The sequence below is a fragment of the Hippocampus zosterae genome, chromosome 2 (genome assembly GCF_025434085.1).
Source record: "Hippocampus zosterae strain Florida chromosome 2, ASM2543408v3, whole genome shotgun sequence".
Taxonomy (NCBI): domain Eukaryota; kingdom Metazoa; phylum Chordata; class Actinopteri; order Syngnathiformes; family Syngnathidae; genus Hippocampus; species Hippocampus zosterae.
Window position 1 is genome coordinate 29,338,420 of NC_067452.1, and position 12,198 is coordinate 29,350,617.

The 12,198-nt window shown below is 42.6% G+C and overlaps 1 protein-coding gene across 4 annotated transcripts; it reads left to right on the forward strand.

The window, feature by feature from the left end:
- The first annotated feature begins 351 nt into the window (after positions 1 to 351).
- On the forward strand, positions 352 to 11,988 carry pou6f1 (POU class 6 homeobox 1). Of its 4 annotated transcripts, XM_052059456.1 has the most exons (12): positions 352 to 710; positions 1,278 to 1,357; positions 4,226 to 4,305; positions 4,996 to 5,176; positions 5,263 to 5,402; positions 5,772 to 6,003; positions 6,780 to 7,045; positions 7,138 to 7,266; positions 8,540 to 8,773; positions 8,869 to 9,004; positions 9,097 to 9,265; positions 9,983 to 11,988. In XM_052059456.1, exons 4-12 carry the CDS (start codon positions 5,005 to 5,007, stop codon positions 10,326 to 10,328), a joined length of 1,824 nt encoding a protein of 607 aa, XP_051915416.1. In that variant the 5' UTR covers positions 352 to 710; positions 1,278 to 1,357; positions 4,226 to 4,305; positions 4,996 to 5,004; the 3' UTR covers positions 10,329 to 11,988. The 4 variants fall into 4 exon arrangements, with proteins under 4 accessions (XP_051915416.1, XP_051915413.1, XP_051915415.1 ...); XM_052059453.1 differs by lacking the exon at positions 4,226 to 4,305; XM_052059455.1 differs by lacking the exon at positions 4,226 to 4,305 and having other exon boundaries at positions 5,266 to 5,402.
- The last annotated feature ends 210 nt before the right edge of the window (positions 11,989 to 12,198 follow it).

The following is a 12,198-nucleotide window of genomic DNA, read 5'->3' on the forward strand; positions in this document are numbered from 1 at the left end:
GCTCCACACAGGAATGCCAGAGCCAAGAAGCAAAACCTCACAACTTTGATACAGAGGTAACCACTGCACTGACTGTCCTGTTCGATGTTGTGTAAGATTAATTGTAAGATATTAATATTCAAAAACTAAAATGTAACCCCCCAAATGTGACCCTAGTTATTGCCTCTATTTTCTTGAATCACCTCTGCTGTGATAAATGTAGCAAAACAAAAATAAAATGTGAGGTATCCCTTCGTACTTGAAACTAAAGTGAAACAGGGAAGAGTCCCGGTAAGTGAGTTGATGGTAACATTACGCACACTTGCAAGCGCCCGTGTCTGGGGTCTGGACCATATTTGGTGCGCTGGCCCTTTAAGAGCGCCACGGCGCCTCTCAACTCGCGGCAGACATTTTCAATGCAAGATTTTTTTCTTGCATAAATTATGTTCATGACGTAGTGGCGAAAAGGGCACATTTCAGGCGATTCCCACCGACTTTGGGAGCTTGTGAGGCACCCGAAGGCTTTTTTTGGAAGGTGGGAGGGATGAGCCGACGTGTTGGCATCGCGGCGAGGCGACGCAAGAGGCCAGATTCCCCAAAACATTGCAGCCCTCCTTCTTATCAATGCAAATGGCTTTTGTGTGTGCAGCCACTGCGCCTGTCTGGGAGCTGAGATGCATTTTTAATTAGCTGCGACTGAACCAAACTGTGACAAGGATCTTTTAGAACCGGTAAGTTTTCTGTTTAAAAAATGACAAAAGAAAACATAATCATAAAAAGCACGACTCTTGTCACCTCGTTCGCGCGCAGCAGTTAAACTGCGACAGGAAATGAGTTTGGGTTCATATGCAATGCTCGCAATTAGCATAATTTATATATTTATGATAAAGAGAGACCGATTCATAACGGCGAATATGGCAGTCTAGCGGCGATGTCCTAAAGTGACCGACGAGACTTTTATTGGTTCGAACGGAGGGGTCGCGCATGACGGCGAGACCATTATCACCCGCTCAACTTTTGGCACATCCGCATGTCTGAACTGCACCTCAGTGGCAGGGAAAGCGTTACCCCGATTTTCGTTTTGGCTTTCAATTTTTGCATTCACCTCATGCCTGTTATCAGGAGAAGTCATCCAGCCCCCATCTCATCTGCAGCCAAGTGCAACACAGGGGGGCCTGTTTATAGGCCCCTCTAAATAGTCTGCCCCACAAATAGCCAAGAATACCAAACGTTCCATGTGTTTCCATTTAAATGAGTATCTTCAAAGAGACACATTTGACTGTTTATTTGCAACCCAGGAGGATAGAGGTGTTACAGCCAAGCAATGAAGCCCCAGGACCCTCCTGTCAGAGATGCTCCGCTTGCTGTCAACGAGCAGGTAGCTCACTTTCCAAAGACCTTCTTCTTCTGCAGACACTTGAGATATACATGCAGAACGCATACAGAACTTGGAACGAAATTCCAATAGTATAATTTCCAAAATATGCACTTTTCACTCGGCGAAGGACACTTTGATTCTCTCCTCTTTTCATCTTTTTCAACTGCTTCAGACAACAAAGTGTATGCAAGAAAGTGGTTCAGATTGCACGATTGTCTATGTCTTATGTGTTGTCTTGTATTATTTTGCTATTTTCTTTTTTGCTATATTCTCTTCACCCGCAGCATGTTGTCTTGGGAGGGAAGAAATTTCATATGTGCTGTACAGCACATTTGACAATAAAGTTGTACTTGACTTGATTAACAGCACAAGCTTCAGGTTGCTTCCTACCTGGCTATTCTTCCGTCTGATGTCACGGAGTCAGTGATTGGCCAAACTCTGTGTTTACCACACGCATAAGGACATGTGATTGTAAATATTACAAAAGTTTACCATTTACAATTTTTGTCTCCAACAGTTTTCTGAGCCGATCGCGGTCGAAAAATATTTTTTAACACACACCACACTAGGGCTGCAGAATATTTTGGTATGTGGATATCCTACTCAACTGAATCAAGAAACAAACAGGACAATATTTTTAAAAATTAAAATGAAAAATTTATTCATTCATTCATCTTCCTAACCGCTTGATCCTCACTAGGGTCGCGGGGGGTGCTGGAGCCTATCCCAGCTGTCTCCGGGCAGTAGGCGGGGGACACCCTGAATCGGTTGCCAGCCAATCGCAGGGCACACAGAGACGAACAACCATTCGCACACACACTCACACCTAGGGACAATTTAGAGTGTTCAATCAGCCTGCCATGCATATTTTTGGAATGTGGGAGGAAACCGGAGCACCCGGAGAAAACCCACGCAGGCCCGGGGAGAACATGCAAACTCCACACAGGGAGGCCGGAGCTGGAATCGAACCCGGTATCTCTGCACTGTGAAGCCGACGTGCTAACCACTGGACTACCGGGCCGCCATGAAAAATTTAAAACATTATAAATGTTCATATAAATACAGTAAATCAATTATCATTTACATATGTGTTTTCCATATTTAAACAAATGTCTTGAGACAAAATGACATCACATCCATGAGCGATTTTGCTGGCTAAAACAACACACTGGAGTCAACCAGGTTTGTTAAACAGTGATCCGTAGGAATGGCCACTGTGTCGAGCTGTTAGCATCAAAATGTGCTGTCACTTAGCGCAATTAAAACTGCCTTTGAATAGTAATCCGACACCTCTTGCTAGCTGCTATCGGCTATTGCTGGCAACAGGCGCCGTACAATATGTTCTCCCCGGGCCTGCGTGGGTTTTCTCCGGGTACTCCGGTTTCTTCCCACATTCCAAAAATATGCATGGCAGCCTGATTGAACACTCCAAATTGTCCCTAGGTGTGAGTGTGAGTGCGAATGGTTGTTCGTCTCTGTGTGCCCTGCGATTGGCTGGCAACTGATTCAGGGTGTCCCCCGCCTACTGCCCGGAGACAGCTGGGATAGGCTCCAGCACCCCCCGCGACCCTAGTGAGGATCAAGCGGTTCAGAAAATGGATGGATGAATGGATGGCCTTCCTGCGTTGGCGGTATATTACTCTTGAGCATAGCATGAACTATTGCTGCTATGGTTAGGTGAATAAGCTGGCACTCGAGGAAAAAAAGATGAACTCTACCAAATTAAGACATGGGAGGTTCGGGCCCACCCCCAGAAATGTTTTTGTCACAAATGTGTGTCATTGACATACAGTGACAGGTAGAGCAATATAATGCTCTCCCATTCAATGGAAAGAGGTGGAATTAACCTGTTTATCCGAATTTTTGTTTGGTGGTGTGCTGTGTACCTGAGGCGGATATGCGGTTGCAGATACAGTATGGGGAGATATCTATCTATCTATCTATCTATCTATCTATCTATCTATCTATCTATCTATCTATCTATCTATCTATCTATCTATCTATCTATCTATCTATCTATCTATCTATCTATCTATCTATCTATCTATCTATCTATCTATCTATCTATCTATCTATCTATCTATCTATCTATCTATCTATCTATCTATCTATCTATCTATCTATCTATCTATCTATCTATCTATCTATCTATCTATCTATCTATCTATCTATCTATCTATCTATCTATCTATCTATCTATCTATCTATCTATCTATCTATCTATCTATCTATCTATCTATCTATCTATCTATCTATCTATCTATCTATCTATCTATCTATCTATCTATCTATCTATCTATCTATCTATCTATCTATCTATCTATCTATCTATCTATCTATCTATCTATCTATCTATCTATCTATCTATCTATCTATCTATCTATCTATCTATCTACAGTATCTATCTATCTATCTATCTATCTATCTATCTATCTATCTATCTATCTACACATATAAATTTGCCTCAAATATGTTAATCTGATAGCTGAATGAATTAAAAGTGTTGGTTTTGGAAAAGTGGTCCTTCCTCCTGTTTGTTTTTCTTGAAAGAAAGAGTTTGGACAACCCTGCTTTCAAGCTTACATTGATATTTCTTTTGAAAAATCGTCATTGACTCCCTGTCCTACTTTGTATGCTTTATGTATGATAAATTCCACCCTGCAGCACTTTGCTTTTTTCATGGTCTAAAAACGGCTGTTGTGTGTGGATGGGAAGGATTGCTCTGTACTGGTGTGCCAAGGGATGTTTGAAAGAAAACACTGCTTGAGCCGGTTGTTGGCTGGTGCTTACCAATGTTTGTTTATGTTGCTGTACTCATGCTCTCCTCATTTGTATTTTAACATGCTCGGCATCTTTGTCCTCCTTTAGCTGTTCACTGTCTGAGCGCAGAAGTCTTTTTTCAGCCATTTAAACCCTGCCATTTGAAATTCCCTGCCAGAGGCAACCAGGTATGCATCCCTTTTCTCTCTCTCTCTCTCTCCCCACCTTGTTCTCCGTTCATCTCACATCTCAACCTTTCACATTTGTGTATCCTTGAAATCAAATTCGTGGTTTATTCTGAATGGAACTTCTCAGAAGAAAACACAGCCCAAATTGTATCAAATCAAGTTTTGCAAAGTCAGACGGAGTGTAAATTAAGTTCAGCATCAGACAAATGCGCCCCAATTCCTCCCTGTCGGTTTTACACACTTGGAAACCAGTGATGGGTATCATAGTCAATTGATGGAGTGACTGATTGTTAGTCATTATAAATTGATATCTAAATGATTCTATGATTCATTCTAAATTGACAGTTCCACTATGACGGTGAGATTTGAGAGGCTTATTTCCTCCCCCAAATTTCTCCCAACGCTGAGTTGTATGGCCACTGAAAATTTGCCTTGAGCGGTCCACTGCTTGCTCTCATTGTCATCCATTTATCTTCAACTGGAATCCTTTCAAGTTAAGCCTTGTAAGCTCCAAGTGTGATGTTTGCGACTTTCCAGCCTCTCTTGAATGCAGCATAATGGTCTCACGTGGGTGCTAACTGTGAATGAGCTTTATAGTTAGTCTGTCTCCTGAATTTTGAAAGATCAGTTGAACAGACTCAAATGTGCATCAGTCTTCTGTTTCATACTAGATTGTCCCTTCATCTTCAGGTCATCGTGATGTCTGGCCATGAGACGATACGCGTCCTAGAGGTTGAGGTTGATGCGTCTTTGCCTTCATCGGTACAAGAAGGGAAGAGTAGTGAGAGCAAAAGAGAGGAAGCAGGGGCCCAACGCGAGGGTAGCCGGCCACGAGATGACCATGCCGGACCCCAGAACACAGGGGGAGTTGGTAAGCTGAAGCCACACTTTTGATTTTCAATTTGCGCGTCAATGTGATGCGACAGCTTTGCCACCTCACCCGCTGTCCTCCTGCAGTAGCTGGTAAACAGCAGGCGGCATCAGGAGAGGCGCCATGCAATGCTGTCCAAAGCCTCAGTCCGACTGGACCCATCAGCGTATCCTTGGCGCAGCCTCCCGCGGCCACCGTGCCCGTCACTGTGCAAGCTTGTCCGCAGGTATGGCTTTAGACGTTCACAATTTACACTACACATTTTTAACATGATTCAGAAATTCTTTAGGAAAGGTTGATCCCGAACATAACTGGACGCATACACACCCGTACCCGCACATGCACGCGCGCATACAATTGTTCCAACTCAGATTCCTTTTGTAGCCCCTTTTTTAGCTTTTTTTTCTTATTTCTTCTTTCTACCTACATTCTTGCTGCTGGAGGCTGTAAATTTCCCCAGTGTGGGACAAATAAAGGATATCTTATCTTATCTTATCTTATCTTAAATTTACGAGCTATGTATTTTTTTTACAGTGTGCCGGGCTTAAGGAATGCCCTGACATCATCTGAGTTATTGTGCTATTTTACCACACAGGTTTTGTCACAAGAAAATCTGGCCACCCTGATGACTGGCATGTTGGCCCAGACAGGCTCCCTGGGCCAGCCCTTGCTCATCCCTATCAGTATGGCAGGCTCCATCGGTGGTCAGGGGGGTCTGGCTGTTCTCACCCTGCCTACCACCAATGTGGCCACTCTGTCTGGACTTGCCGCCGCTGCCGCCACCCAGCCAGCAAACCTCCTTAAGCTGCCCTTTGCTGGGCTTCAAGGTAATGATCATCATGAGTCATGACGGTCGACAATGATAATGTTGCCAACTGAGATTTGAATCGTGCATGTGGGTCAACACCAACTCTGATGCTTTGATATTGTGGGCCAAGTTTCATTTTGCCCTAAAAAGTGTGAACATATTGTTTGTTGGAAAGTAGTAGTAGTAAAATCATGTTTGCAGCAAGAAATTTTTCACAACAGGGGACTTTTCACTGTAGCAAAATTTATCTCAGACGTAAACACGAACACACACAAAAAACGTAAGAGAAGTTTTTTGTTAAGAAAAGAAAAAGCTATGCAAAGGTCCGTTTGGTTGCCATTTTAGCAATGCGACGTTCATGCTGCGTCTGAAACAAATACTTCCTATACTACTGCGCATGTGTAAACCAGTGGGGTGGTTGCTGTTGCTATTTCAGAATAAAGCGGTAGAGGTCGTTGTGGCATGCTGAAGTTGGATTAGACTTTTGCAGAAGGCTTGTTTTCGTTGTAGTGAATCTCGTTGCGAGGCAAGAGCAGAGAAAAAGATTTCGCAAAACGGAACGTTGTAGGGGGAGCAGAAAAGTGGGAATGGCTTTCATACGTGAACATTTTTTCACACAAGGAGGTATTTTCGCCCATGTAGGTTTCGTTGTAGAGGAGTTTCACTGTACTAGGTATTTTCCCGAACATGATGAATAACGGCAATTATCATGATTACAATATGGACCTAAATAATTGTGATGATCATTTTGGCCATAATCTTTTTGACTTACCTCTTGGTCATTTTCCCCCACAGCTGCGACGGTTCTCAATTCAGTTCAGCCTCCGCTACAAACCAGCACGGAGGCGGTGTTCCAGCCTCCAGCAGGTGCCATACAGCCGGTGCAAACAGCCTTGCAGCAACCATGCATTGGCTTGACGTCTCAGTCGACACCAGCCGCGATCATTTCGGCTGCTCAAGAGGTCCTGGCTCAAGCCACGCCACCCTCAGCTGTGCACTGCCAGTCCAACATTTCGGCGGCTGCACTGCAGACGGCAGGACTCGCGATCAATCCCGCACTTGTATGGAAGCCGAAACTGAGATTTACCTCTGACTATTGCGCGTCTCTTTACTTTTCAGTTGTTCATTCAAAGCATCATGTTCTTCTGCTCAGATCAACGCTGCATCGCTGGGAGCGCAGACCCAGTTTCTGAGTTCCCTCACCTCCAGTCCCATTATCACCAATGCCATGTCCAACATGGCAGGCATCACCAGTCAGATCCTGACCACCACACAAGGACAGGTTGGTCTGGACCTCAATCAGGGGATAGAGTTTTTAAATGGCCAAACTTTATTCATGTTTTCACCATATTTTAGCGTTCCCAGGTGTCTTAGCAATGGGCCACTGACGTTCATCTGTAATAGTACACAAAGGATAAAGAATTGCAGCAAACTTAATATCCACTTCTTTTTTAGTCACTCAATTTTAAGTGGGCAGTTCAAATTCCATTGTATTTTCACGAGTGGTAGCAGCATTTATTTGCCAACCTCAGAATTAAACCTTTGCATGACCACATCATGTACCATAGACATTACCATATGTAATATACAACAATTTTTAATTTCTATGGCGCTTTCACAACTTCTGCAGCTGACATGTAATAAAACCACTTGGAGCTATTTTAACACCTTGAAGAATTGACTGACACTGACTTTTTCACACTAGGCAATTCATACTGTGGGACAGCGGGCATGATGTTAAAGGGCCCAGTTAGTATGCATCCTCGTTCTGGAAAAGTGAAGTGTGTTGTGGCCACAATGACGAATACTAGCCAATCTTTTCCATCCTCAAGCACTGTCTGCTGTCCAGGCCCCAGTTCAGATGGTCGAGTATATTTCGTCATGGTACGATTTCTTGTGCATAAGCACATGCTTGGGGATGTCATCAGTTCGACCACTGACGGACAAACTTGGCAAACACTGTCACAGTTGTCTCTCGACGGCGTCGCCTAATGGATAAGGTGTATGACTTTGGATCAAAAGTTTGAGTCTCTTTTTTGATGGAGCGTCTTTAATTCCCTTAGAATACTGTAATGAGTTTATTAATTTATGTAAGACGGGTATTAATTAGCAGTGATATCATGCGTTTTGTTTCGTTAATACATCTGAGCCGTGCAATAGCGCGGTGGTGGTTGTGTTGGCACAGTGGGATGTATAATGGGAGATTTGGACATGTTCCTGACAAACCCCATGGCAATTATGTGCCGTCTGTCGTAATGGATAAGGTGTCTGAGCTTTTGTCAGCAAATCGCGCTTCAAGTCTCTTTGTGGTCATTTTAAGTCATTTTCCTAAAATGAAGAGTTAAATCCGAATATCTGGTGGAAAATTCCACTCTGGTTGGAATACAGCTCCATCTATAAATGGTAGTATCATCATTGTGACTGGTAGAGCCCTGAAAAATACCTTTTCAGTCTCACTCAAAATCCAATTTTGACAGTTTCTCTAATGTGTGCTAATCAGGTTTTTTTTGTTGCTTAAATTCGACCCATGAGACATCTTTTTACACTGTTCCCAGGTTATAGGAACCCTTCCTTTGCTAGTTAACCCAGCTTCCCTGGCTGGGGGGGCCGCCACTTCGACCCTCCCCCTCCAGGGTCTGCAGGTCCAGACGGTCACCCCGCAGTTACTCCTGAACACCCAGGGTCAGATTTTTGCCGCGGTTGGGAACAGAGCCGCCGCGGTAGCAGCTTCTGCTGCTGTTCTTCCCAAACCCGCTGTCACACCCACACCTTCCAAACCAACCATCCAGGTACAGGGGATTCTGTGTCTTCCTTACCAGTGCTTTGCATCTTTGCCTCGCAAAATGTTTCTGATTTGTCCTATTTGTACATGATCCCTCGCAAGGCACCGGCAACAGCTGCCGCCCAATTGCCGGTTGTCATAGCCCCACAGCCGTCGATACTCAAGAGCACCACCTCGCCATCCTCATCGCTCCCCATCACCTGTGGCGATATGGCAAAAGTGGGCCAGCTTGTCAGCAGTACGTCCATCTGCTCCTTTGATGCAAACACAAAATCAGTACTATGTGCATTTCAGTTTTATGTACCATATGTATTCCTCCCACCCTGACAGAGACCCATCAGCCCGCCAGCAGTGAGGAGGGCATCAATCTGGAAGAAATACGAGAGTTTGCCAAGAATTTCAAAATCCGTCGGCTCTCGTTGGGACTGACACAGACTCAAGTGGGACAGGCTCTGACTGCTACAGAGGGCCCGGCCTACAGCCAATCTGCCATTTGCAGGTGAATTCTCATCTTTTTTTGCAAACGGGGAAGAGCATTTTACACTTTTTCATTGGTAAGGAAAATTGACAGTTAAATCCTCTGGTACCAAAGTCCTCCCAAGGTACCAAAGTCATTCATCAACCTGGTAAAACTTTCACAACGGTCTGTGTTGTTCATCTAGAACAGGGGTGCCCATTAGGTAGATCCTGATCTACCGGTAGATCTAAGACAGGTCCCAAGTAGATCCAAGGAGTGTCGAGAAGAAAAAAAACAAACAACCATTTGTGTGTCTTTGTACATGTTAGTAATATATTTTTTTGTGTTAATATACACTGCACACTAATCAGTCTCATTTTCACTAAAAAAATATTTAAAAAATAAAATAAAGCATGTAAATCTTAAATTTGTGTGTGTGTGTGCGTGCGCGCGCCGGTAAAGGTAGATCCCGTGAGGTTAGTTGATCAAAAAGTAGATCTTCGATCCAAAAAGTTTGGGCACCCCTGATCTAGAATGTAATTGTAACAGCATGCTTTGTTGAGCTCATGCTTTGGGTTCTACGCAACTTAATGTTGGCCCCACCAATTATTGATGATTTTGTCATTCGGCCTTCCTACAGCAACGTTAATGCAAATGTTGTAATTTTTTTTTTATGCAAACAAAAAAATGCATTGTCCTGTAAGAGGTCCTAAAAAAGGTCTGTGTTGATTTGTTGAATGAAAAATCTGTCTGCTGCAGATTTGAAAAGCTGGACATCACCCCGAAGAGTGCTCAGAAGTTGAAGCCAGTGTTGGAGAAGTGGCTTGCCGAGGCCGAGCACTGGAATCAGAAGGGCCAGCAGAAACTGATGGAATTTGTTGGCGGCGAGCCGTCGAAGAAACGTAAGCGGCGCACCAGTTTTACGCCTCAAGCAATCGAAGTCCTCAACTCCTACTTCGAGAAGAACTCGCTGCCGACAGGCCAGGAGATCACGGAAATTGCAAAGGAGCTGAACTACGACCGAGAGGTGGTGCGGGTTTGGTTCTGCAACCGGCGACAGACGCTGAAAAACACGAGCAAGATTAACATTTTCCAGGTCCAGTAGAAAATGGAATCTTGCAAATTTGACTGTAAATATAACAACATGAAGTTGCATATAATCTAAGATTCAGTGCAAATAGAGTACTAAAGTGAGTCTTTGGGGTCCAAGACTGAGTGTATGTGTGCATGGTCCTCCTATTCATGATAACACACAGGTAAGTTCCATAAATATGTTTAGTGGCATTATCGTTCATATTTGAATACAGTGGAACCTCTAATGTGGAAGATACCAGTGTTCTTTTTAGGAAAATCACCTGCAAGAGTTGCACAAAATATCAAAGTCGGAATGCGAGATGACTGCGAAGAACCCTGGGGTCAGCTTGTAACAAGAGAAGAGCTGTGGGGCGTATTTAGCTTTTTCTTTGGCTGTTTGTGGTCATTTTGAGATCAGACTCCACTGTCAACACCACATTTGACATCACTCGTATCAAAAGTAGGACTGTTGTTTTACAGTGACAACATTATTTTACACTTGTACAACAGTTACAAATGTTAAACTGTTCCTTTGCCGATGCCGTTGACATCAGCAATGGTATTTTTATGGTGACAGTTTAACCATGGCATGGGAAAAAATAATCCAACTGCGAGTAACTTCAGAGGTTCCACTGTATCAAGTTTATTGCTGATTCCATTCACGGCTTGTTAGTGCAGCCACAACACAATCTTGCAACCAGTCAGGGACAATCATCTGTTTGGTATTTTTGATAATCATAAAAACTGAAGTCAACTGTATTGATTTTTCTTTTATATATTTTTTTTTTTTTTAAATAAGTACTTTCATACTAGTTGTTGATGTTTGACGTTGCTACGTTAATTTTAGGCGTTTGCATACATGACCACTAATTGAAATTTAAGTACAGTTTGCCATTAATTTGAATGATTTCGTCACAATGTATTGCTGGTTTTTGTGCCTTCGCTGTCTTTTTTTCAGTGATAACAAACCATGCTCTTCATCTCAAGTCAGATGTGTTCTTCGTTTTATAAAAACAATTATTAACAATTTAACTTTCAAAACCGCCCTACACCTTCCTATTTTAGATAAATACAATGGTTCCAGTATAAATTAAGTTGATGGAATTGCGTACGAGTTATGTGTAATGTAAAGTTGAGTGAGTGTGTTGCATGTAATGGAGGATTTTTCCCCCCACTTCTAACTGTCAGTTATGTGTAACTTTTATGTTAATTGTCAAGGATTCTTTGCACTTTATTAACACCTGAGGGGGTTAAAACATTTTATGAATTATTTTCTACTGCAAAAATGACAGCCATGTTGAGGGGCTTTATGTATATCTGACTTTACAGTCTTTCGATATTGAAATGTAGCAACATTCTCAACACAGAGCAGTTACTGTTGTGCAGATTAAATATGAATCATGGTAGATCTGATGATGAAAACAAAATGCCATACAATAGGCAAATTTAGTTTTTTGCTATTCTGAGATCATACGTCTATTAGATGCTAAATACGCTTCATTTTGCTTGAGATGTGCTTTATAGAAAGATGAAATGTTGTTAAATAACATTCAACTAAACTATAAACAAACTAAATATGAGAAATATGGTATCTATAACTTATTTTGCTTGACTGGAATGGCAAGCCTTTGCAAGAAGTGAGGATTTGTTTTTTTTTTGTAAAATGTAAATAAACTGTCTTTACTAATTAATGATTGTTTTTTTTGTGGTTATACATTTTCAGGTTTGTGCCATTTGATCTCTGTGGAGGTGATGGTTTTATTTGGATTGATTATGACTGGAGCAGGTGCAGAAAAACTTGCTCGAGTACCACGTTTGATTTTTCAACCAGACAGATGGGCCACATCTTCTGTAGATGTGGTTAAAAGAAGTTAAATTGTGTAAAATATTATTTAAAATAG

Coding starts and splice junctions, on each gene's coding strand:
- pou6f1 (XM_052059453.1), top strand. CDS start 1,304: ATGAAGCCCCAGGACCCTCCTGTCAGAGATGCTCCGCTTGCTGTCAAC. Junction 7,046..7,137: donor TCGCGATCAATCCCGCACTT/GTATGGAAGCCG, acceptor TCTTCTGCTCAG/ATCAACGCTGCATCGCTGGG. Junction 9,266..9,982: donor AGCCAATCTGCCATTTGCAG/GTGAATTCTCAT, acceptor TGTCTGCTGCAG/ATTTGAAAAGCTGGACATCA.